General features: G+C 37.8%; 1 protein-coding gene across 2 annotated transcripts in view; it reads left to right on the top strand.

Annotated features, from left to right (window-relative positions):
• The window catches only part of cpsf1 (cleavage and polyadenylation specific factor 1), a 30,631-nt gene extending 4,069 nt beyond the window's left edge, over positions 1-26,562 (top strand). The window contains exons 8-38 of one of the 2 annotated variants that reach the window (XM_051663147.1): positions 29-168; positions 1,278-1,388; positions 2,307-2,400; positions 2,515-2,602; positions 2,818-2,949; positions 3,286-3,337; positions 3,439-3,530; positions 3,693-3,767; positions 5,275-5,355; positions 7,080-7,172; positions 7,295-7,408; positions 7,728-7,869; positions 7,954-8,132; positions 12,832-12,971; positions 13,052-13,238; positions 13,392-13,598; positions 13,698-13,787; positions 13,980-14,120; positions 16,171-16,323; positions 16,485-16,601; positions 16,801-16,891; positions 18,530-18,614; positions 18,707-18,848; positions 19,042-19,194; positions 20,902-21,078; positions 21,735-21,801; positions 22,931-22,978; positions 23,102-23,257; positions 23,684-23,813; positions 25,427-25,565; positions 25,716-26,562. In XM_051663147.1, the coding sequence (XP_051519107.1) occupies positions 29-168; positions 1,278-1,388; positions 2,307-2,400; positions 2,515-2,602; positions 2,818-2,949; positions 3,286-3,337; positions 3,439-3,530; positions 3,693-3,767; positions 5,275-5,355; positions 7,080-7,172; positions 7,295-7,408; positions 7,728-7,869; positions 7,954-8,132; positions 12,832-12,971; positions 13,052-13,238; positions 13,392-13,598; positions 13,698-13,787; positions 13,980-14,120; positions 16,171-16,323; positions 16,485-16,601; positions 16,801-16,891; positions 18,530-18,614; positions 18,707-18,848; positions 19,042-19,194; positions 20,902-21,078; positions 21,735-21,801; positions 22,931-22,978; positions 23,102-23,257; positions 23,684-23,813; positions 25,427-25,565; positions 25,716-25,763 (3,664 nt within the window). In that variant the 3' untranslated portion in view covers positions 25,764-26,562. Of the gene's footprint in view, positions 1-28; positions 169-1,277; positions 1,389-2,306; positions 2,401-2,514; positions 2,603-2,817; positions 2,950-3,285; positions 3,338-3,438; positions 3,531-3,692; positions 3,768-5,274; positions 5,356-7,079; positions 7,173-7,294; positions 7,409-7,727; positions 7,870-7,953; positions 8,133-12,831; positions 12,972-13,051; positions 13,239-13,391; positions 13,599-13,697; positions 13,788-13,979; positions 14,121-16,170; positions 16,324-16,484; positions 16,602-16,800; positions 16,892-18,529; positions 18,615-18,706; positions 18,849-19,041; positions 19,195-20,901; positions 21,194-21,734; positions 21,802-22,930; positions 22,979-23,101; positions 23,258-23,683; positions 23,814-25,426; positions 25,566-25,715 lie in introns of those variants that run through there. The other variant, XR_007893846.1, reaches the window with a different exon arrangement.
• Positions 26,563-26,660: the final 98 nt, after the last annotated feature.

The raw sequence follows: 26,660 nt of genomic DNA, 5'->3' as shown, positions 1-26,660 counted from the left end.
TGCTGATAGTCAAATGTGTTGTGTTCAGGCGTGTAGCGGTGCGTCAGGACACGTGCAGTATTGTGGCCATCTCTCTAAATATCATGCAGAAGGTTCATCCGGTTATCTGGTCTCTGAGTAACCTGCCCTTTGACTGCACTCAGGTCATGGCTGTGCCCAAACCCATCGGTAAGTGTCATCCATGCACACCTATACTGTTAATTCATTTCCAGCCACTTTCACAAACCTATCAATTCTAGGGGATAAAATCAAGTCCTGCCCTTCATTAATTTCCCGTTGAATATTCTATTTCATGCTGAAATGTAACATTATGGAAGTAAAATGTGTTGTGTGATTTAAAGGTTATAGCTTTGTGTGACAGTTCCAATGCCTTCTTGCTTGTATAATCTGTTGATGTGTTTTTGGGTCCTTTCCAGTGTTTTTATACACTCACTGAGCACTTTGTGCCCGACGTGGACTTCTGCTCTTGTAGCCCATCCGCCTCAAGGTTCAGCGTGTTGTGCATTCTGAGATACTATTCTTCTCACTACATTTGTACATGTGAGGGGTTATCTGAGTTACCGTAGCCTTTCTGTCAGCTCGAACCAGTCTGGCCATTTTCTGTTGACCTCTCTCATCAACAAGGCATTTCCGTTCGCAGAACTTTCACTCACTGTTTTTGGCACCATTCAGAGTAAATTCTAGAGACTGTTGTGCGTGAAAATCCCAGGAGATCAGCAGTTACAGAAATACTCAAACCAGCCCATCTGGCACCAGCAATCACGTAATGGTCGAAATCACTGAGATCACATTTTTCCCCATTCTGATGGTTGATGTGAACATTAACTGAAGCTCCTGACCCATAACTGCATGATTTTATGCACTGCACTGCTGCCACACGATTGGCTGATTAGATAATCACGAGTAAGAGGTGTTCCTAATAAAGTGTTCAGTGAGTGTATATGCCTGTTTGAGACCTCTATGATTCAAAATGTGTGAATTCTTAACAATTCTTAACCTCTGCAAAAATATATTTTAATGCTTTCTTTAGAATAACTGTTAATGTGAGAGTAGCAATATATAAGACACAAGTTATATGACACTAGAATATGCAAGACTATAATACACCTGGAAAAGACTAGAAAATTAAATGATGTTTAGAAAGCACATGTCAGTTGTGTTGTTTAAACATCCCTATGTGCTTGTAGACAGCTCTTTTTCTTGTATTTATATGTTGTGTTTATCCATTTGAAGGCTGGTCTTTATGTTCCTGACCTGCTGTGTGTTTTGTCTTGTAGGTGGAGTTGTAGTTTTCGCTGTGAATTCTTTACTTTATTTGAATCAGAGTGTTCCACCCTTTGGAGTGTCACTCAACAGTCTGACCAACGGCACCACAGCTTTTCCCTTGAGTAAGTTTCTCTGGACTTACATTTGGTCAGTCAAAAGCCTAATTATGTTGGCTTGACAAAGCAAACATACTGTTAAGGCGGTCGCACACCAGATGAGAAGCGTCATGTTGCGGCTAGGACACGGTACAGGTATCAAACATGGGGCACATCGATGCAGTTCAGGTTGCAGTACACACAAAAGTTACCAAGGTTTTTCCCTTATTCAAGAATGAAGAACGCTAAAGTAAATAATCGATGTCCTTTGATAATGATTTAGGTTGAAATTAATGGAAAGTATGCGAGTTACGCTCCATGGTGCGGCAGAAATTTGAGCAACCTTCTGAGTCGTAGCTGGGCGCTGCTGACAGACGCCGAGTGGTGGCGACAGTGTGCGTATCTTCATTGAAAACAGTTGTTTTGAATTTTAGAACGCACCATGTCGTCTGCCAGATGCGGCCGGTGTGTGACCCCCCCCCTTTATTCTACAAACTTGAATTATTATTATTACTATTAATATATTATTATCTTATTTCAAAATTCCTAAACCGAAACCAACATTTCTAACACTAACTCTTCCTAGTGCTTTCAAGCTACACCCACCAGACTTGGTACAGACTTTCAGACTGTTCTGGAGCAGTGTGCTATGACTTTTCTAGCTGATTGGACTTACAATTTTCACACAGCGGACGGTCAAATATCATAAAAATCACAGACTTGCATTGACGGAATGTTCAAAAAGGCCAACGGAATGCTCGTTAATTCAAACTCCAACTGTAAAAATTCAAATGTAAACAAACCTACAAAAAGCCAATGATCTGCTTTAGGTTGCTTTAAGTTCATCAAAGTTTGTCTTGACAAACTACAATTATAAGTCAGCAATTGAGATTGATCTAGTAGTGGTCATTTTCCCATTCAAACATTCCTTTTTATGTTTTCCAGGGTCACAGGACGAGGTGAAGATCACTCTGGACTGCTCTCAAGCAGCCTTCATCACCTCTGATAAGATGGTCATCTCACTCAAAGGAGGAGAAATGTGAGATCTTGTGGTTAAATGACCATAATACCATATTGCATTCAAACAAAATTGGGTGTGAAGTGGAGAATTAGAGCAGAAGTATGACCATCTGCTTGCTTATCTTGTGTGCAGTTATGTGTTGACACTCATCACAGATGGCATGAGGAGTGTTCGGGCGTTCCACTTTGATAAGGCTGCCGCCAGCGTCCTGTCCACCTGTGTGAGTGACCACCTGTGCCTAATGCACCAAAACACACACTTAAAACACTGCAAACCATGCAGCTGTAATTCCTGTCACTTGTGTTTGCATGCGTGTGAATGGAGTGTCAACTCTAATGTGACCAATCCTAGACAATATCAAGCTCTGATTTTAGATTTAATCCCCTGTGCTTGCTTACACAAAATCACACACTCCCTCTTTCTGTCTGTTTTCAGATGATGACTTTGGAGGCAGGTTATCTCTTCTTGGGCTCTCGACTGGGCAACTCACTGCTGCTCAAATACACTGAGAAACTGCAAGAGACGCCAATGGATGAGGGCAAAGAGAATGAAGAGAAAGAGAAACAGGTGTGGAAACGCAGCTGGTTAAGGGTTTGCTTTTGGGTCCTATATAGTTTGCGCTGCACGCTTCATTCCATCATTTGCAAAGTCTGCATTGTATTGTGAAAGTGTCACAAAACAGTCCATTCTGAAATACTGTATGTCGCATAAACTGTAAAAATCAGACTGTAGTGATCAAGGAATTTCACAATAAACTTGAGCCACCCGTTGGAGTCCCTTGGAAGTTTTATCGTTACCACTAGCATTACCTTTTTCATGATATGACACATTTAAGTGCAGAAAATCTGATTGTTTTTGTCTGGCAATTTGGATCATAACCTGTATCCTCCTAATGAAATTCAGGAAGAGCCTCCGAATAAAATGAAGCGTGTGGATTCCACAGCTAACTGGGCAGGTAATGTAAAATGTTAGGATTAATACATTACATGGGTGTTTGTTCACAACAGTAAGGGTGTTTGTGTGTGTTGATATAATGTTGTGTGTCGCTGTGTTCAGGTAAGGTGAATCTACCTGATGAACTGGATGAGATTGAGGTGTACGGGAGTGAGGCACAGTCAGGCACCCAGCTGGCCACATATTCATTTGAGGTGCTTGTAGATCCTGTATCCTACCTAATTAACAGAATCACTGACGATGAATATTTTTAGTGTGTTACAAATGACGATGTGTTTAGAGTCTGTGGCGCTCATTCGTGTATGGAGCACACATATAGAACTGGACTTGATTGGTCTTCTGATGTTTGTGTCCAGGTTTGTGACAGCATATTAAACATAGGACCTTGTGCCAGTGCCTCAATGGGAGAACCAGCCTTCCTGTCTGAAGAGGTATTTATTATTTGTGTTTGCCAAGCATTACTATTGCTCAGTTAGGGTTAGGGACTTGCAATCATTAACCCTAATTATTACACGGCTCTCTGGAATACTCAATTCTGATTGGTCAATGGCACCATCTGGCGGTCTGATATTTCTCAGTAACAGCTGCACATCCACATATAAGACCGCTTATCAGCGCTCAGTCAGACAATCATTAATTACTAAATAAACACCAACAGAAATCTTTTTTGTTTAGTTTTTTACAGTGTTATTAGTTTCGGTACATTTCGTTTTTATTGTAGTTGTAGTTTTTAGGGCAGCAGAAGTTAATGTGTTAACTGGAATCATTATTTAAAAAAGGTGGTTGTAAAGGTTTCAAATTTGATAATATACTAAAAACTGAAATTAAGTTTAGGTCAGTTTTTTTTTATTTTTATAATTATGCTTTCATGTAGTATTTGTTAACAATAGGAACATTGTGAATGATATCTCAAATCGTGTGACTTGTTGAAGAGAGGTGTGCTGTTACTTTTCTATACAATCAGACATATGATTTTTGCCTGGTGGATGATAAAATAGGCAAATAATTATACTGAAGATTTGAGGTCGACCGATAGTGGATTTTGCCGATATGATAACGAAGGTGCTGGAAAAGGCAGATAACCCATTAACCAGCCAGTAGTTTTTTAAAAACAATTTATTGAATGTTTAAAGAATTTCTTAATCTTTTATTATGGGCACAGACATAGAGGCTACAAGAGTCCAAAATGAATACAATCCTAGATGCAGATTATTGTGCAACCAAAAATTAATATTTAGGGCAGAACACAGGACTTTAAATTATAAACGAGCCCGAAATACGCCAGGGAATCTTATTTTGAAATGTCTGTGCTTCCAGCTCACAAACACATAAAGGAAACAAAGCATGCACTCTTACAATTATCTACAAAGTATTACAATTAGGGCTGTCGATTTAGCGCGCTCATTTAGTGTGACTAATTATTAAAAAAATGAACACGTTAAAAAAATGAACACTATTAATCATGTCCCCTGCATGTACGTAAATTCCGTAATAAAAGTGTAGATTTTTCTACCATACGAGCAATTCAAGCTTGAAGTACATCTGTTTTTACATTATATTAATTAATCGGCATGTCATGCAATTCATTTGATTAAAAATGTTGATCGATTGACAGTCGATCAACATTTTTGATCGACTGTCAGCAACTATCGGCATTGAATTTTGCAGTTAAACCAATGTATTGGTCAGCCTCTATTGAAGGATTGACCTGATTCATATCGAGGGTATCTAGTATACCAGAGTATCACAGAGATTAGGGGTTGGGCTCTTTTGACTTGGGTCAGTAAACAACCAGTAACCAAACCACTCCTAACACCCTGGCAACCAGCAACAACACCCTAGCATCATGGCAGCAACTTTTGCACAGTGATGCACTTTTCATGCATCTTCTTCAGACAGTGTAAAGACATACTTAACAGTATAATCTGTCACCATCAGTTTCAGAGTAATCCTGAACCGGATCTGGAAGTGGTTGTGTGCTCTGGATACGGCAAGAACGGAGCTCTGTCTGTACTGCAGGTATGATTATCTCTACACTCACACCAGTTATTTTGTGTCCTGTTTGTTTGTGCTCCTGGGACAGTTGTGGACACCTCATTGCAGTCCTGCATGTCTGTGCACGCATTGCATCTTGGTCTGTTTGAACCATTGATGCACAGCTCGCTGTCCTGCAGCTGTGAGGCTCGTCTGCCGCAGGTCACATGCAGGTGCTACGTTGACGTCTGGGGTTTACCAGGGCTACCTCAGAGATGGTGGAGAGGTCTTTAAAACACCCGAGATACAGCAGAGGAACCCTACTTATGCATTTCACAAAAGATGCATGAAACAAGAGTTATTTGGATTTTGCAAGTGCCATTAAGTTCAGAAGGAACCTGGGGACCTGTTTACACCTGGTATTAACGTTAGTCTTAGATGGACAGCACTGAATATGTGTGAAAATGGATCAGATGCATGTGGTCAGATTGCATTTGTAATGTAAATGCTAATGTGTCCTGAAGTGTCTCAGATGACAGTAAAGGACCACCTACTTCAGTGTCAGAAATAAACGTTTCCATTAAGGTGCAATATTTGCCTCCTGGAATTGATTTCTTGGGGCATTTCTTTACCTTTATAAGGGCTTTTTTCCCCCTACAAACCTTGTAAATGTAATCAATTCATTCAGTTTGAATAATGAGATACTATATGATAAAATCAACATCAGTTAATATTTGTAGGATTGGATATTGGCTCTGATTTTTGTTAGATTATTCATTTTCAATTTCAGTTTGGTTCAATATCGATTCATTTGGAAATAGTACAATGCAACAGGCATGTTTCAATGTTAATGCTCTGTAAGTATTAATAAAGCAATTATATTACTTATCCTAGAATACAGTATTAAGAACTATATCAGAAGTTTAAAAAAATAAAACATGAACTCATTATGAGGGTATTATTTGCCATTTCCATATATTTTGTATTTCGGGGGCATTTTTGTTCATTTGGTAGCATTGTTGCCCCCAGCTCCGTTAATTTCTGACCCTGACCTACTTCCATAACACGAAAAAGTTTTTTATTTTATTTTCATGCGTATAGCTTTAAAAGAAAACAACTTTCCAATTGAAACTTTTGGAAAAGTCCATACATCTACCTTTAGTTAATTTTCATAACAGTTTTCAGTTTGGTCTGGATTAATGACTTCACCTAGTCATTGTTTGCTGTAGTTTTATGCATAAGTTAGATAAAGCCCCATTTAAGGCTCAACAATAATGATTTTATTTATATTTTTATAGGTATCATAGAAATATATTTTTCATTAAACATTACATTGCAACAAATAATTTATTAGGTTTTTAAGGACTATTATACTGCTATAATGTAACTGCATGATGGCTATAAACACTTTTGAAAAACGATGACATATGGTGATATATTATATTATAATTTCATCAAAACCTCACCTGTGTCAAACAGCTAGATCATTTAACTTAGTGACACCTACAAGAAGGTTTAATACATAAAAGAAAACCAAATGTTTAATTTCTGGAGGCATAAAAACCATGGACAGTATGATCAACAAAAGTAATGTTGACATTTTTGTCATCTGGCCTGAAACGTAAGTTTTATCATGTGGATTATGTTTTTTTTTTTTTTTTTTTTTTTTTTTTATGTCGAAGGGTTTTTAACATGCAAACTAAATACCAAATGTTTTTACTCTAAATATTGCACTTGTGATATTTAAACATTTGTTTGTCATTCTGTAGAAAAGCATCAGACCACAGGTTGTCACAACGTTTGAACTTCCCGGCTGTCATGACATGTGGACAGTCATATATTGTGAAGAGAAACCTGAAAAGGTTTGCACGCACATCATTTGTGTTAGATCTTTTATTGTTAATGCAGAGTCTTTTAAAGTCATTTGCACTTTTGTTGAGCTTAAAGCTGCACCTCTTTGAAACTCTACCTGCTGTCTCTGTAGTCTCTAACAGAAGGCGATAGTGAGAGTCCTGAAGAGGAGAAACGAGAGCCTGCAGTGGAGGATGACAAGAACAAACACGGCTTCCTAATCCTCAGCAGAGAGGACTCCACCATGGTACTTCCGTTAAGGATACTAGCATACTATTACTATGTTGTATATTTGCACATTATGTACATTTTTCACATACTGCTTTCACATATTATACTAAAATAGAAAGCAGTGTACAGTATATACTGCACAATATCAGTAAGTGACTATGTCACTCCAAAACATTCATTAATGCTCCATTAATTGACAACCAATTACAATGCTTCCAGTGACTTGCATAGTTACTCTGCTTTTTAAGAAGTTTATTTTCATGTGAATTGTGGAAAACACATTTGCTTATACTTTGCTCTGTAGTCTCGAATTGGTCTTTGTGTTGTGTGTTCAGATCTTACAGACAGGACAGGAGATCATGGAGTTGGACACCAGTGGTTTTGCCACACAGGGCCCTACTGTATATGCAGGCAACATTGGAGATAATAAATACATCATTCAGGTGTCTCCCATGGGCATTAGACTGCTGGAGGGCGGTAAGACACTACATCAGTGCATTCCTGACAGTGACTGTATGATGGATGGCCTGTTTCTCATTTGATTGGTCTCTTCTCCCTTAGTGACACAGCTCCACTTTATTCCCGTGGACCTAGGCTCTCCCATAGTGCACTGTTCTGTGGCTGACCCTTATGTGGTCATCATGACGGCAGAGGGAGTGGTCACTATGTTTGTGCTGAAGAGTGACTCATACATGGGGAAGAACCACCGCCTGGCTCTACAGAAACCACAAATACACACGGTCAGTCCATGGTTACATCACTCTCATGTGTATTAGGAGGGATGGAGGTTGTTAGTTTGAGGAAAAAGAAGTGCCATGAGTTACATTTTTCTCATTTAAAAAGCAGTTTAAATAACAGATAGTTCAGAGTCTAAATTTGAGTTGGATAAGCCACATTTGAAGCCATTGTATGGTAGAGTCCATACACAAACACCTTTGACCACAAGTAAGTTCCATATTGGTTTATTTTGTGTCAGATCAAACAAATGTAAGAAAGATTTTTTCAGAAGAAAGATAAACACAAACTAGACTGGTAAAGTTTGTCGAGACAAGTTTTAAATTTATCTTGACAAAGCCTTTGTCTGAAAGTTTAAACTAGTTTTAGAAGTTTGATGGTTATTCAGACATTACAGTAAGAAACAACCAGCTAGTTAGCTAGCTAGCTAGATAGTCAGGCAGACTGTCAGATAGATTGTCAAATAGAAAGAGAGAGCAACTTAGACCAGACAAAGTTATTTTAGCAAGTCAGTCCACTCTGTGGCCATCTTTGGAATGCTCTTGGGCAGGCAGGCTGCTATTTTTCTATGTAAACAAGCGGCCTACAAGTGTAGCTCCTATCTACTTGAATGGGGAAAGACCGAAATCTCCAAAATGGTTTGTCAAGATTACGATCAAAGAATATATTTAAAATCAGCAGTAAAAACTGAAATCACTGATATCATGAATTGTGCTTCTTTACCTCAGATTATTCTAAAAAACAAAATTTTCCCGGCTTGTATAGCTAATGCTTATGCGCACGTTCTCGAGTTGATTGGCAGGTGATGTCTGTATCTAAAAGGTTATTGGCTCTTTTACCTGTAAGGCGGGACTTCCTTTTCTACATCCGTTGGCCGTTTCAATTCCTCGCATTCATTTTATTTGAAGTGACCTGTCTCAGCAAAAGAGTCTCTGGACCAGATCAAAGGTCTTTTGTGGGTTTGTTTACATTTGAATTTTTTGACAGTTTGAGTTTGAATTAATGAGCATTCTGTTAGCCTGTTTGAACATTCCATCAATGTCAATCTATGGTATTTTTACCATATTTGATTGTCCGCTGTGTGAAAACCGTAAGTCAGATCAATTAGAAAAGACACAGCACACTGTTCTAGAACAGTCTGAAGGTCTGTACCAAGTTTGGTAGATGTAGCTTGAAAGCTTGTTTTAGAAATGTTGGTCTCAGTTTAGGGATTTAAAAAAAAAGAAGAAAAAACTAAACTAGGTTTGGAGAATAAGAGTGATTGTGAAAGTCAAAATAATAAATGCCATTGATCAATATTTATAGAGTAATCAGTTATTTTGTAGAGGGGGCCCAAAATGGGGCTGGGCAATTTTTTCGAATTTAAGTTTTGACTTTTTTTTTTTTTTAAGGTTTGGCATAAAATATTAACAAACGCTATAGTTAGATATGTTGTGAATCCACCAAAGGCTGAATAAAGAAGACAAAAAAGGTGTTGAAAGCACTTGGCTTGATGCCGCCCATTATCTAATCACGTGTGTATGCTCCAAATAAACAAATGTACATAGGCTAACAACATGAAGACTGAGATAAAAGACAGTAATATTTCCAGTGAGATTGTAAAGTCTGATTGTAGTTTGACCCTGTCCAGCATGCATGTCTACACAGGTCTGCAGGTTTCACATTATGTTGTTATTTTTTTTCTCAATGTCCATTTTTTCACGTGACGTGTCCGTAACGCAAGTTTATTTGCCGATCTAAACTGGACAAATCTTGTCTAGACTGAAAATGTTTTGATGTCTGCACTCTATTTGCAGGGGTTTATAACTATAAATGCAAATTGTTTGATGTATAATCATATGAGTAATTTTTTGATAAATTTAATAATTTCTAGATATTGATTTCTAGATAACTCTTTAGATAGACTTGGTTATATGTAAAGATATTTTTATTAAGAATTAATACTTTGGATTTTGCCGTTTTCCGTTATGCTATTATTTCTGATCATCTGGGTTATTTTAAATAAATTAGATTTTAATTTATTTTACATTTACACAGTGTTCACAATTTTGTTCTTGCACACCTACATTTATTTATTTTTTTTGGTTTTTGTTATTAACAGTTTTTATTGATTCCATACATAAATCATACAAACATAACATAAAATACGGAATCAATTATATACATTAAACCACTCCCCCCAAACATTCCCCCACACCCCCCACCTGACACAAACATGCACTACAGTGGTCACCAAGAATTAGAACATTAAAAAAAATAAAACATTAAAAAAAAAGAAACTTTCAAACAACATCATCTATTCTAGAATAAATCTTATGGACTGATGAAAAGAATGTATAGTCCTTCCCAGATGGGTTCAAAAGTCTCCAAATCTGTAAAATCAAGATTTTTACACATCCTGTGAAGTGTCAGTGTTGCTCTAGGTGGCTTACACACTTTTGCTTCACTATGTTCAAGGACTGAATCCATCAAAAGATTAAAGTCTCCTCCCAATATAATATCATGAGGGGTGCCAGCGGCTTGCAACATTCCTTCAAGATCTATAAAAAATCCCTGATCATCAGCGTTAGGTGCATAAATATTAGCTAAAATCAACCATTGTCCCTGAATTTCTGCTAAAACAATAATGACTCTTCCTAATTTATCTTTAGTCTGTTTGAGACATTTGAATTGTAGATGTTTATTTATCAGTGTAATGACTCCCCTGTTCTTACTTGAGCCAGAACTAAAGAAAACATGTCCACCCCATATCTTCCCAAATTTTTCAGCTTCCTGCAGGGAAAGATCCATTTCTTGAAGAAACATTATATCATATTTCTTACGTTCAGTTCCTCTGGCAGTCAAACGAATGTTTAGTGAACCGGTCCATTTGGTCGTTACACGAGTGCAGCACATGCCCTAATCACTCCAATGTCCTGCAAGAAATACTTCACAAAACAAACTCCAGTTGATAGGAGGAATAAGCATCAAGAACGAGCAGATTCATCCACAACTGTCCCGAAGAAATTATTCTACACAAAACAACCTCCAGCTGCTAGGTGGAACCAGCACAAAACGAAACGAAAAAGGCACCCAATTTCCTCAGACAGTCGAGTGTATGTTCAGTGAGACAGGTCCACTAGGCGGCAACATGAAATACACCAAATGGCTTACTCCAATGTCTTTATGAAAGACATTGCTTGCTTTGGGCATGTAAATTCTCTACGGCCTTCCTTAGTATCTATTCTCAGTTTGGCTGGAAACATCAGAGCAAAAGCGACATTCTGTTGATGTAGAGTTTCTTGCATTCCTTGAATCTATCACGTTTCTCTCTTGTTGAATTCGCAAAGTCTGGGAACAAGAAAATGTTGTGGTTCTTCCAAGAAAGCCTTGCTTTACTCCTCGCCTCACGTAACACGGGAGCTTTATCGGATGATCTCAGAAATTTGCCTAGAATTGATCGGTGCCTGTCTTCCTCAGCGGATCTCTGAGCCGGGAATCTGTGAGCTCACTCGATTTCCAGCTTATGGCTTGTTATGTCGAGCAGACTCGGGAAGAGCTCGTCTAGGAATTTTACCATATCTCGGCCTTCCTCATGCTTAGGAATTCCAACAATTCAGACGATGTTTCGCCGATTATGATTCAACAAATCCTCCAGTTTTTCCCAAACACGTTGCAAGTCTGTCTTGGTCGCTAGTGGGTTATCAGCTATTTCCCTCTCTGATGACTCCAGATAATCAATCCGTTTCTCAACATTCGCAACTCTTGTAACCAACTCAGAGAATTCCGCCTCCATGGAAGTGATCGATAGACGTATAACAGCAAGATCCTCCAAAATCAGCAATGACCTTCGTCAGCATTACAGACACATTCATCAATTCACGTCGGATTTCTTTCAGTTCATCGTCCGAATTGAGTCCGGGGCTTCTGGCCAGCCGCTGAGGGGAATCAGCCCAGGCACATAAGTGTCTTTTAATGTCTCCAGAGCTCGAGGATTTTGAATTCTTTGACATATTGTCTTCATAGAACAGTTAAGGATCAGGGTGTATCAAATCTCACTGGTTTGTGACACAAATATTATTATTGAAATCACAGAATCGTGTATCAAGTTTTTTTTTTTTTTTTTTTTTTTGCCAGATGGCCCACTACTTGATCAAAATGACTGAAAAACTTAGAAAGGTGTCAGCATCATTTTATTTTTACACAGAGATAGGTAGGTTTTTTACTAAAATCAATTTGGTTGCTCAGGAGACCTGGCTGGAGTCACTCAGCACACCCTGGATTCAAACTCACGACTCCAGGGATGGTAGTTAGCGTCAATATTCGCTGAGCTACCCAGGCCCTCAAAATATTGGATTATTCAGTAAATATTATTCATGGCATTTTTAATTGATTAAAATTATTAAAAGCCAAATTTTGAGCTTGGTACCTCTGGTTGAGTTGACCTGGAATGAATGAATTCATTATTAATGTGCCAATTTGCAGTTACCTGACAACTGTTAACAGCCTGTATGCTAAATAACTATTTGACTTTGCAGAAGATTATACATTTTTATTCTGATTATCATTAATGCATTTATTTATCAAACATTAGTGTCTTTACATATTGCTTTTCCTGCCATTTTACAAAGCAATAAGCCACGTGAGGCCAGGATTTGTAGGGGTTGTAGCCCCGAGAGTCTTTTTGCTTTTTGCTTTATGCCATTTTGTATTCTTTGTCCACAGCAATCACGTGCTATTACATTATGTGCATATCGTGACATTAGTGGCATGTTCACCACTGAGAACAAGGTCAATTTCCTGGCCAAAGAGGAAACAGCAATCCGAACCCTATCAGAGACAGAGACAATCATCCACGACATCAGGTGAGCTATCATATCTGTCATTTCTCTTGGTTTCGATCCAGTGGCAGTTCCTCATGATCATATTTCTCTCTGTTCTTCAGTCATGCGGTGGATGATGAGGAGGAGATGCTGTATGGGGAGTCAAACCCTCTAACTAGCCCCAGTAAAGAAGAGTCCAGCCGCAGTGGGACGGCAGCAAGCTCAGCTCAGACAGTAAGAGAGAGCGGTCAGAACCGACAGGAGCCGTCACACTGGTGCCTGCTGGTCAGAGAGAATGGAGTCATGGAGGTGATCAACATGCACACGACAGACAAATAGCTGGGTCTTGGGTTGTATTTTTGGATTATTGTATTGTACTGTTATTTGCATAGTAATGCATAAAACACAGAATGTATTATTTTTATCATTGCTGATTCAACACTTTTATCATCTCTTAATCAGATCTACCAGCTTCCTGACTGGCGCCTTGTTTTCCTGGTGAAGAATTTTCCTGTCGGTCAGCGTGTTTTGGTCGACAGCTCTGCTAGCCAATCAGCTACTCAAGGGGAGCTCAAAAAGGAGGAAGTGACAAGGCAAGGAGAAATCCCATTGGTCAAAGAGGTTGCTCTCGTGTCATTAGGCTACAAACACAGCCGCCCTTATCTGCTGGTGAGTTTATAACAGCCACCTCCCTGGTTTTTGTTGCCATCTATAAAGTTGACATCTTTTTACTGAATGTATAAAATTTGTCTATGAAATCTCAAACAGGTGCATGTTGATCAAGAGCTGCTCATCTACGAGGCCTTTCCATATGACCAGCAGCAAGCTCAGAGCAACCTGAAAGTGCGCTTTAAGAAGGTACATGCGCCCCTTTTGGACTGAATAAGGGGAAGTTTGGTTCGATTATGTTTTAATGATCATGGACCTGATATATAAAACAAGCAGAAAAATTTTCTGTGTAAATTTTGTGGGGCAATTTACATAAGAATGAATTTATGAAAGGTTTCCTTTGAAATGAGTGTAATGATGGATTTGTTGTCTTGCCCTCAGATGCCTCATAACATTAACTTTAGAGAGAAGTCCAAACTTAGGAAGGACAAGAAGCGTGAAGGTCAGGGGGATGAGTCACTTGGGGTCAGGGGTCGTGTCGCCAGATTCAGATACTTTCAGGATATCTCAGGATATTCAGGGGTAAGTCATCTGACATCATGTAATGCTGGGAGTATAGAAAAATATAGATTTGTTTTCTTATAAAACAATTATTGTCAACCATGTAGTAGCGTTTAGTTAGCTGTTAGCATTCATTATAAAGTCAACATGAAATCAAAATTGATCCTCTTTACTTTCTTAAAGGGATAGTTCACCCAAAAATTATTATTCCGTCCTCATGTACTCACCCTCATGTCGCTCCAAACATGTATGACTTTTATTCTGATGCAGAACACAAACGAAGATATTTAGAAAAATGTCTTGCGTTTTTTTTCCATACAGTGAAAGTCAGTGGGGTCCAATTTTGTTTTGGACCCCAATGACTTTCATTGTATTGACAAAAACAGTTGAAATATTCGTTAAAATATCTTTATTTGTGTTCTGTGAAATACCCTTTTTGGTCTTACTGTGCACATTTCATCTGTGCATGTTATTCCAAAGAAAAAAAGTCTTGGCTAATTTTATTAAAATGTAATAACTTGCTCTTCATCTGAAACAACTTTCCTTGTCCATTGGTGTCACTTAGTCTCTGCTGGTTATTGTAAAATGTTAACCTACCGTCAAATACCTATTTAGTGCATTACCATACTTGCATTCAAGTCTGAATAGATACTGATACGGAATGCCCACTTCTCACAATCAATTCCAAATGGATCAAATCTAGTGCCACCCTAAGTTTTTTTCTTGTTGAAAATCCGTTTCACTCTGAAATCACATCACTTTCATCACAGAAGTAAAAAGGTTTGCTAATGCTAACATGTTGATTTCGCCTTGTACCTCAGTCTATAAAAAAGAACAAAACATTTTTTACAGTTTACACAGGGTTTCGACATGTCTGAAAAAGTCTTAAATTGCCCTTTTGCAAATGAAGCCCTTAAAAACGTCTTAAATCGGAGCAACGAGTCTTGTATTCATAAGGTCATGGTTTTAAATATTGCATGAGCGATTGGTTTCTCATCGCGTTTAAGTCGTTTTAAAGTGAAAAATAATGTCTGGGCACGAATAGCCCCCAGTTCAAAATGTCACTTTTCTTTTGCGCGTATCTTTTGAACCATTTGTCCTAGAAACAAAATTATTTTTGCATGTAATCACGCTCCTCCTGTTGATACAAATGCACTGCCCATTAAATTTAAACTCTAACCATTACAGTGGCCGCCATCTTGGATTGACATTTATCGTTAATACACCACTATTCCCTCAAACAAAAGTGCCTGATTTGTATAATCAATGGCTCAAAATAATCTCCAGACTGATCCGCACAGAATGAATTATACAGAATTTTGATTTTGTTAAAAAGATACATTAACACAAATTTAACGATGTCGAAGTAAAACAGGAAATTAGGCTACATCTCGCAACGGTGTGTCGTATTGAAATGAAATTTGGTATGCTTCATCAGGACCATGATCTGAGGGTACTTGCAAAGTTTGGTGACAGCGCCACCTATGGGTCAAGAAATGTGAAAATGTCTGTTTTTGCCTGCAACTTTTCAACCGTATGTCCTAAAATCATGAGTTTGGTATCTATGAATTCCTTGGGTCATGAGGATTTCAATGATACCAATACCAGCCATATATAATTTATATAAACCATATCAGCCAGACTGCCTCTCCAGCATATTGATTTTTATCAAAAAGTGAAATATCTTTTGAATGCATCATCAGATTAAGAAAATTGGTATGCATCATTGACATCATGGCCTGAACGTTTGGAAACAGCACCACCTATAGTTCAAAAGATAATCCACACTTGTGTGCTGAATTCAACATTGACATGTCTCATTGTCGTTTGTGAATCATTGTCAACTGAGTGGCACAGTGTGTAAAGTTCTGTAAATTTATATTATTGGCTAATCTAGGACAAGGAACTTAGATGACCGAATCATAGGGAGGTTCTTATAACAAAATAAAATCACATATGCTCCTTTTGTTGAGCTTCTAGATTTAATGACCAAAACGTATTTGAATAAAATCTTGTTTTTACACCTATATTATATTCTACAGCTTTGAGGTATATTTTTGGTGTTTGTCAGGTGTTCATTTGTGGACCGTCTCCTCACTGGATGCTGGTGACCGCTCGTGGGGCGATGCGACTCCACCCCATGACAATAGATGGTGCTATTGAGTCCTTCTCGCCCTTTCACAATGTCAACTGCCCCAAAGGATTCCTCTACTTCAACAAACGGGTACAAACCTATTTTGGTATATACACTTATGTGTTATAAGCGTTGTGGTATTGATACACTGGTTTTGAATGTAATATCACTATTACGCACTCTCAAATGAATCAGGATATCTTGGGAAGGTAATCTTGACTTATTAAATGTGTGTGTGTGTGTTCTCGCAGGGTGAACTGAGGATCAGTGTGTTACCCACCTATCTCTCTTACGATGCACCCTGGCCCGTACGCAAGATTCCACTCAGGTGTACCATCCACTATGTGTCGTACCACGTTGAATCTAAGGTAAACCTCACTAGAGCTGTGGGAATTAGTTGAGAAGTCCATTGAATGTAATAATCTAATATTGCAATGGCCACATTAAAGTATACTGTATATTTTATGTAGCATTTTACAGTGTATGTTTTCCTGAGGTCCACTCAAATTAGTTGTGGTTTCTTGTCATATGTGAGTCATTGGTAATGTGTGTATATGTGTTTTTTAGGTGTATGCAGTATGCAGCAGTGTGAAAGAACAGTGCACACGGATCCCCAGGATGACTGGAGAAGAGAAGGAATTTGAGACCATTGAAAGAGGTGTGACACCGTTTCTGTTTGGATGTTTGATTTGATTAGAGTAAGGGGCTGTTCACACCAATCACACACTTGGGTTTTTCCATTGTTTTTTCTATGTAAACATGTGCTATACAGATGTCTATCCATCATTCCACGTCTCACTTATTTTTTCAGCGTTTTTTAGGCACAGTGTCAAGTTAGAAAGAACTTCAGCTTTTAAAAGCGCATCTCGAGACACCTACGTTCTGTTATATTTGTTGTGCTGCATGTAGCTTTTTTTAGCACAAAAAAACGTGCATACCCTAAGGGGTGTGGTGAAACATTAAAAAACAACTTTAGCTTATTTAAAATTTGATATAGACTGGTAGAGTACATATTGCACAGTTGTATTTTATAGGGCAATGACATCCATTTCAGTGTAAAATTTGGTCATACTTTGTTACAATGTTTGTGCATCATTGTTAGTTTAATTGTAAAATCTCCTGTGTATTATTTCAACAGTCTATTTGTTTTAAGTACAATTACATTTGGAATGCTTTTATGCAGTTATGGTTTAGCTAGGTACTTTTATTTGAAACTTGTAATAGATTTTTTTCTAACATTTTTGATTAAAACTTTTAATTGATTTAATAAAAATTTGAGTAAAATTTTTACTCAGGATCCATACTTTATCTTAAAGGGATATTTCACTCAAAAAAAAAAAAAAAAAAAAAAAAAAATTCATCATTTACTCACCCTCATGCCATCCCAAATGTGTATGACTTTCTTTCTTCTGCTGAACGCAAATTAAGGTTTATAGAAGAATATTTCAGCTCTGTTGGTCCATACAATGCAAGTGAATGGTGACCAGAACTTTGAAGCTCCAAAAAGCACATAAAGTCTTCATAAAAGTAATCCATAAGACTCCAGTGGTTTAATCTATATCTTCAGAAGTTATCTAAATGGTTTTGGGTGTAATTGTAATTGACCAAAATGTAATTTTTCTTCCACTATAAATCTTGACAGGAGTCTCCTTGGCAATCGTGATTTCAAGCTTGATTACAGTTCCTCTAGCGGCATCTAGCACTCTGCGCATGTCAAGCACTAGGAAATGTATCGAGTTTGAAATCATGATCGTGCCAAGAGACTGCAATGGCAAGATGTACATTGAAAAAGGTGTTACATTGTGGTCTGTTCTAACCAAAACCGATTGGATGACTTCAGAAGACATGGATTAAACTACTGGAGTCTTATGGATTACTTTTATGAAGCCTTTATGTGCTTTTTGGAGCTTCAAAATTTTGTTCACTTTACACTTGCATTGTATGGACCTACAGAGCTGAAATATTCTTTTAAAAATCTTAATTTGTGTTCTGCAGAAGAAAGAAAGTCATACTCATCTGAGATGGCATGAGGGTGAGTAAATGATGAGAACATTTTTGTTTTTAGGTGAACTATCACTTTAAATCATTTAGTGAAAAAAACTTCTGTGCGTTCATGAGTGCATGAGAGTTGCAAGAACTTGTGCTAAACAAGTTCTGGTTGTTTCTCACCATAACATATCGTATGCCTTCAAAAGACTTGGAATATGATGCACGAGTCAAACTGACTACTTTTAGGACACTTTTCATTTAACTATCTTTTATTCTATATAAAATAGTGTGCTTGTTGTTCTGTCAGATGAGCGGTACATCCACCCTCAGCAGGACAAGTTCTCTATTCAGCTCATTTCTCCAGTCAGCTGGGAGGCCATCCCAAACACACGGTGAAAACCCACACAATCACACGTTACCTTACCAAAAATCCTGAAACATAAACATAACCATCTGTGTAACATTGTTGAAATGTGTTTGTCAGCATTGACCTGGAGGAGTGGGAGCATGTGACGTGTATGAAGACCGTGGCTCTGAAGAGTCAGGAGACAGTATCAGGACTGAAGGGATATGTGGCTCTGGGCACCTGCCTCATGCAGGGAGAGGAGGTCACCTGTAGGGGCAGGGTGAGTCTTCATTTACCCCTAACCACCACTAGGGCATGATTTCTGAGGCTAACCTGAGCATCCTCCCCCACCAGATGAAAACAAAGCAATGAATTGAGCCATACTTGCATCATTTTAACATGGGCCTCATTTGTGTGTTATTTACTGTCTCTGTGTATCGAATGTCTGAAGTGGGTTTGTTTTCTGCCGACAGATCTTGATTCTGGATGTGATTGAGGTGGTGCCAGAGCCCGGTCAGCCCCTCACTAAGAATAAGTTTAAAGTGCTGTATGAGAAGGAGCAGAAGGGGCCTGTTACAGCTCTCTGTCACTGCAGTGGATACCTAGTGTCTGCTATTGGACAGAAGGTGAAACACACACAGGCCATGTGCCACTTAAAGATATTTAAACACATTAAGTGAAAGAGGGAATGTATTCCCAGAAAATTGTATTTCAAGGAGATTAATATATATATTAAATAATGTAAGGACTGCAAAACTTAACTTTTGAGATACATGTTTAAAACTATTTACTTTTAACACATTCAGGCCAATGCATTTGTATGTAAACATAGTTGGACAGTCTTAATCACTTATGTAACAAAATACATTTCTGAAGTCAATTTGAGATGGATTTCAAAAGACACTTAATCATTAATCTCATAGTTCAATCAATATCATTTAGATTTAAACACAAAATCTTCTCAGTGTACTCAATTAATACATGACTTGTATTACACATAACCAGCTAAGATTGGCATTATATTCTCTCTCCATTAACTAACATCTTATGGAGTTTTTCGTTCCTTGCAGTCTCAGTCACAGTCACCTTTAGCTTGCTCACGGGGGGCCAAAACACATCATTTTAAGGCATGATTTTTACTGATGTTTTTCATTGGGACGTTAAGACATTACTGCATCATTTTCTGTAAAGCTGCTTTGAAATGACGTGTATCATGAAAAGCGCTGTACAATTAAAAATGACTTGAAAACACTGTTGATGGTACAGACATTAATAAGAAGGTCTGCCTTGACAGTAAGCAATCGCTCTCCCAAAATGATACCTCTCTCATCATGTACCCCACCTTGTATGACTTTCTTCTGTGGACCACAAACGAAGAATGCATGAGTTGTTTTTCTCCATACAATGTAAGTCAATGGGGTCCAGAACTTTGAAGTTCAAAAAAGCACATAAAGGCTGCATAAAAGTAATCCATATGACTCGAATGGATTAAAGGAATAGTTCACCCAAAAATGAAAATTCTCTCATCATTTTCTCACCCTCATGTCATCCCAGATGTGTGTGACTTTCTTTCTTCTGCAGAACACAAACAAAGATTTTTAGAAGAATATTTCAGCTTTGTAGGTCCATACAATGAAAGTGAATGGTGATCAGACATTTGTAGCTCCAAAAATCACACAAAGGAAACATAAAAGTTATCTATAAGACTCCAGTGGTTAAATCCATATCTTCTGAAGGAATATACAGGTAAAAGGTGTGGGTGAGAAACAGAACAATATTTAAGTCCTTTTTTTATTATGAATCTCCACTTTCACTTTCAGATGTGAAAGTGAATCTAAACAGGCACCACATGTGACTTTCAGATGTAAAAGTGAAGATTTAAATGTTTATTATATTGCTTTTGAAGATATGGATTTAAACACGTCGTATGGATTATTTTTTTGTTTCCTTCATGTGATTTTTGGAGCTACAAAGTTCTGGTCACCATTCAATTGCATTGTATGGACCAATAGAGCTGAGAAATTCTTCTACAAATCTTCATTTGTGTTCAGCAGACGAAAGAAAGTCATACACATCTGGGATGGCATGAGGGTGAGTAAATGATGAGAACATTTTTGTTTTTGGTTGAAGTATCCCTTTAATCCATGTCCTCTGAAGTGAAGCCATTGCTTTGGGTGAGAAACAGACCAAAATTGAAAACTGTATTCACCAGTTTATTCACTTCATTTTTGGGTTAACTGTTCCTCTAATAAAATCATATTTATGTATATAAATAAAGTATTTTGTATTTATTTGTAGTTTTATTTGTATGTCGTGTGTGTGTGTGTGTGCAGATCTTTTTATGGAGTCTGAGGGATAATGATCTGACAGGTATGGCCTTCATCGACACTCAGCTCTACATTCATCAGATGCATAGCATCAAGAACTTCATCCTCGCTGCTGATGTCATGAAGAGCATCTCTCTGCTGCGCTACCAGGAAGAGAGCAAGACGCTGTCTCTTGTCAGCAGGGTACCACCTGTAGTCCCTAGATTGTAAATGGGAGAATCTCACCAAACCTGTCAAGAACATGTCCGGGTCATGTTTCATCCCAAAATGAAAAGAAAACATTTTTTTGTTGCTAAAAGTAAAACCACCCCGTCTTTTTAATACTATTAAGATTATTTGCATTGTGACATTATTTTCATGCACATTTCCTCCCTCAGATTCTCAGTATTGTAATGCAGATCTCTCATTCTTGTTACTGTAAAGTGAAAGAACGTGATTTAAATCGTATTTATATGTCATGGGAGTATTTGTTCAACTGCCTGTAATTTATGCTGATTTATTAATTTTTACTTTTTCACTGTAATACAGTAAAACAAAACTGTTACAGTAAAGAGATTCTAATGAGAATCACCATCGAGACTAATGAGAATTACAGATTCAACTCAAAAGTAAAACGCCTGGACATGTTACTGTGAAAAGAATTTTGTGGAAAATGTGCTTAATTGAAAATTTTAGTTACTGTATGTCACAATGCAAAAAAATATATGTTATGAGATGCACCTAAATAGAACAGCAATTCTGTAATGCTTTGATATGAACCATTTCAAGTATTCAGTTGTATTTAACTATTTATATCATTGCAGCCTTTCAAATGGGAGTTTCTTTCTGTTTCTTCATAGGATGCAAAGCCCCTGGAGGTCTACAGTGTAGAGTTCATGGTGGACAATAACCAGCTTGGCTTTCTGGGTAAGTGACCCACTGTCTTAATCTGTGATCTCCAGAGCTATGTATGTTTATCATCAGATCTATGCCAAAAACTTATTGGGCCTCAATTGGTTTTTTTCCCAAGAAAAAATTGTTTTTCCAGCAGAAGTTCTTGGCATGGGGTGAAAGGTTCATGGAAAGACGCAGTTTGCGTTTGATTTTCTCGAGAAAAAAATAAAATAATGCCCTCTAACATGACTGGCTGGAAAACATTTGTATTGATATGTGCTCTGTAATTTAGGTTTCATAATTTAGTATAAGCAGTAAATCAGTTGATAACGTATGGTCAATGGTAACACTGCTAAACCCATAAATAAACACATTGCGGCAGGTGCGGACACAATGGGGGATAAAAAGAAAGCCTGCTGTCGTATAGCTTACAGTGTTTCGGTCAAAGACCTTCTTCAGGCATTCTATTAATTTCTTTGAAGATTTTTCCTGTTTAAGGGAAGTAAATCACTGTTACAGTCTTGATTTTACTCAAGAAGTTTCACCAATGACACTGGCGATGCGCTCAACTGAACCAGGGAAGGTTAATGGTGGTGGACATCCTCTTGCCAGCATGAACTGAACATTTTTTACACTAAAGCTTCATGTCAGACTATTTTTATTGACCTCTTGGACTGTTCAATTTACAAAAGAACCTCTGATGTCAGCAAAAGCATGCAATGACTAAGTTCCTCACTTTTTAGAACGAACATGTGAGTGTTTACAAAATCAATATTTTACAATGTGAATGCACGGCATTAAAAAAAACCCTTAATTTTATATTTTTCGCATAGATGTTAAAAGCTTCCTATTCTCAATTACTAGCGAGTCTGAAGCCTTGTTTATATGGTGTTTTCATGGGCGTGGATTATGATAATTGTGAATGAACGTGCATGCGCGCTCTATTTACGGACGTTTGGAATTCACTAACATACAAACGTTTTACTAACAAATCTGGGGAGTATGAAGCATTCGTGAATACGACGGAAAGTTTTCGGGAAGCTCAATTTTACATGTAAATTACTCCAAATGTTTTCATATATTAACGACATTTTCTTGAATGAGGCCCAATGACTGTTCAAGACTTTAATAATTTGACTTAACGCCTTAAACACTCTCTCAGTTTCAGACAGAGACAAAAACCTGATGGTCTACATGTATCTGCCTGAAGGTATGCGATTACTTTTGATTGTTTCAGTAATACCTCCAGGCTTTGCTCACTAAAAATCTTTCCAAAAGCCCAATGTCACGTTCTTTTAATTTTAATATTATTTATTATTTATTTGATCTACAGCTAAAGAGAGTTTCGGGGGCATGCGCTTACTGCGAAGAGCAGATTTTAACGTGGGCGCTCACGTGAACGCCTTCTGGAGGATGCCATGCCGCGGCACTCTAGAAACAGCCAGCAAGAAATCACTCACCTGGGACAACAAACACATCACCTGGTTCGGTGAGTCACTTCTCAGCAGTCCAGTTTTAAGGTGAAGTTTGCAATTTCTATAGCACGAACGGCACCAAACAGAATTGCAGGAATAATGATTGCGCCAAATGTATGAAAGCGCAGAGACCTTGCCTTATTATTTCTGGTGGTGTTCGACAAGGCAATCTTTACTATTACTATTTATGGTTAGGGATTTGAACAAACCCCCTAAACCCAAGTATTTAAATCAGAGTTATGTAAACAAACACTGAAAATTTTAGGTCACTATTAAACCAGGAACAGATTATTGACTGCTCTTACAATTGATTTACCATTATGTACTGAAACAATCTGGATTTTCATGATACACAATTGAGGCGTCAGTAATCTATTTAAACCGGTTTATTAGAAACCTGATTCCTGAATAGAATGGTTTGATTCTCGCTGTCTGTGCAGCTACGCTGGACGGTGGTGTCGGCCTGTTTCTGCCCATGCAGGAGAAGACCTACCGCAGACTTCTGATGTTACAGAATGCCCTCACCACCATGCTGCCACACCACGCTGGGCTCAACCCAAAGGCCTTCAGGTACTTCAGGACCTGCTGCTGCTCTCAGACATCTCATTCCTTTTGCTTGAAAGGAAATGAAGTTCGACATTCTATTGAAAGACATCGCCTGTTTTTTTTATTTCGCTCCAGAATAGTGGCCATCAATAGAGCACAACAGCCTGGTTTCAGAAGTAAAAATCCCTTTCACTTTTTCCACAGGCAAATAAATATTTAAGAATAAATTACATTTAAATGATATAACCTTTAAAGACATACCTACCGTGAGCTGAGGTTGTTAATCGATGGTATATGCTTCTGTTGAAGCCATCAGTCGGTTATTTCAACTTAGTTTCTTAGAAATCGTGATTAATAGTGGAATTCCTGCTGAAGAACTACACTACCTATGATCCTCAAGAGAGATCCACCAATCAGAGAATCGCAGCTAACAAAGTGCGCCAAAAGAGCTCTGCGGCGACCACCCACTCGTGTGGCACACTGCAAATGACGCAATTTTCAAGCCGGTTTCCTAATGCTCTCAAATTAGTTATGTATTTGTATATATCTGAATATTTTGCAGCAAAATCTAAATATATTGTTTCTACATTTACAATAATAACTTAGAATCAATACGTTTTTAATTTGATTGCGTGACTCTCAATGCTTCATGGGATTGTAGTGTGAAAATGGGCGGGCACTATTTTACTCTATTAACAGACCACGGTCCAAATTGTTTCTTCTGGTTCAACTACTTTTTGGCTGAAGGGATCATTAAACACTTACATTTCAAGTACCTGTAATGTTCCAGATTTTCTTCATTTTTTGTTTTTCAGGACTTTGTTACAACAGATAACTGATGGCTTCAGAGTTCATCTGCTATTGCGCAATAACTCGTATCAACTCATATCTTAAAACTCTGTTACACAAGATTTTGCTGGTTCTGAAATTCTTATAGGAATAGTTCACCCAAAAATTTAAATTCTCTTATCTTTTACTCGCCTCATGCCTTTCCAAATGTGTACGACTTTCTTTTGCAGAATACAAACAAGATATTATGATGGAGATTTGGTGTGAAAATATCCATAAAATGCAAGTCAGTGCAGTCCAAATGTTTCAAGCTTCAGAAAGCACATAAAGGCAGCAGAGAAGTAATCCATATAACTCCAGTGGTTTAATCCATGTCTTCTGAAGTGATCCAATCGGTTGGGTGTGAAAAAGCCCAAAAATGATCGTTTTGCTTCAGAAGATATTGATTAACCCACTTGAGTTGTATGGATTATCTTCATGCTGCCTTTGTGCTTTTTAGAGCTTGAAATTGTTGGACCTCACTGACTTGCATTGCATGGACAAAAACACTCATATCTCCATCAAAATATCTTTTTTGTGTTCCACAGAAGAAAGTCATCCAAGTTTGAGATGGCATAAAGGCAAGTAAATGCTGAGAGAATGATCATTTTTGGGTGAACAATCCCTTTAACTTACATCAGCTAACATTGATGCCTTTACCAGAAATTCTGCAACTTCAGAATGATAGCCCTCGATTGCATTTCCAACAGATGCTTCTGTTAACATGACATGTTCCTTTGCTGAGGTCTATGAAACTTTGTGTTATTTCAGTCTGGTTTTTTTCATTGCTTATCCTTTTTTACCCCCAGAATGCTGCATTGTGATCGGCGGATGTTACAGAATGCTGTCAAGAACATTCTAGATGGAGAGCTGCTGAATAAGTATCTGTACCTCAGCACCATGGAGCGAAGCGAACTAGCCAAGAAGATTGGTACAACACCAGACATTGTGAGTACTTACTAGATAATCACAAAAAATACCTTCACAGCTAAGACAGTATTTTTTGCCAATCAAAGCAATTGTCCTGGTGTGATCACAGTAATGTCCACCAGTGTTCCTACAACTGTAAAGGAGAATTTCTACATTTGTTTGTTTCAGATCTTGGAGGATCTTCTGGAGATCGAGAGAGTAACTGCTCACTTCTGAAGAGCTTCTATAAATGTGTTTCTTCATCTGGAGATTTCTCAGTTGGCCTACTGTGCAAGCTGTTTTATAAGTCTTTTTTTTTTTTTTTATAGAAAAGCAAAGAATTGCTGTACTGAACTTTTTGTGTTAAGAGGAAGAAATACAGTAAACAATACATGTTTCTTAGAGTATTTTGTATGGAAAAAGATTGTGTGATGAAATGACATTCAGAACAAACATGCTGATATTCTAAAGCACTTTTTGATTTAAGCGTCGTCATTACTTACTGTAGAGGGGACATTCTACAGTGTGGTTTATTGTACTGAAATAGTGGCCCTGGAATACCGAATATCAGAGCGTGATTTAGTTGAGTGCCACTGGTAATCACAGCCGTGCTGATATTCAGTACAATAGCACGACTAAGTGTGGTATTGCTGTTTCACAGCAATTTAATATTGACTGACACTTGTACGTTTTTGCTCCACCAAGGAAAATAGTTTGGTTACAGTGTTACTAACCATAGAATTGGAATTCTGTGTAGTGGAAACAGATGAGCCAGTGGACAGGAAATAACTGTTGTATGAAAGAAAAAAAAAACAGCTTGTCTCTTTATACAACAGCATATTCTAAAACAACAACTGTAAATTGCGTGACATTTTTGGCAGTAGATGGTGTCCATGATGACAAGTGAAGTGCGAGAGAACTTTGGTTCTCCTTGGTCATTGTTTTAGTATATTAAAACTAGGGCTGTCGATTTAATGCGTTAATTTAGTGTGATTATATAGATATAAAAATAACGCATTAAAGAAAATAAAAACGATTTATCATGCCTCCTTATTCGTACAAAAATTCCGCAATAAAAGTATTTTTCCTGTACCAAACATTGAAGCAATTCAAGCTTGAAATAACTTCGTGTTT

This window comes from Myxocyprinus asiaticus, chromosome 30 (genome assembly GCF_019703515.2).
Source record: "Myxocyprinus asiaticus isolate MX2 ecotype Aquarium Trade chromosome 30, UBuf_Myxa_2, whole genome shotgun sequence".
Classification (NCBI taxonomy): Eukaryota; Metazoa; Chordata; class Actinopteri; order Cypriniformes; family Catostomidae; genus Myxocyprinus; species Myxocyprinus asiaticus.
This window is presented reverse-complemented; position numbering and strand designations above follow the sequence as displayed.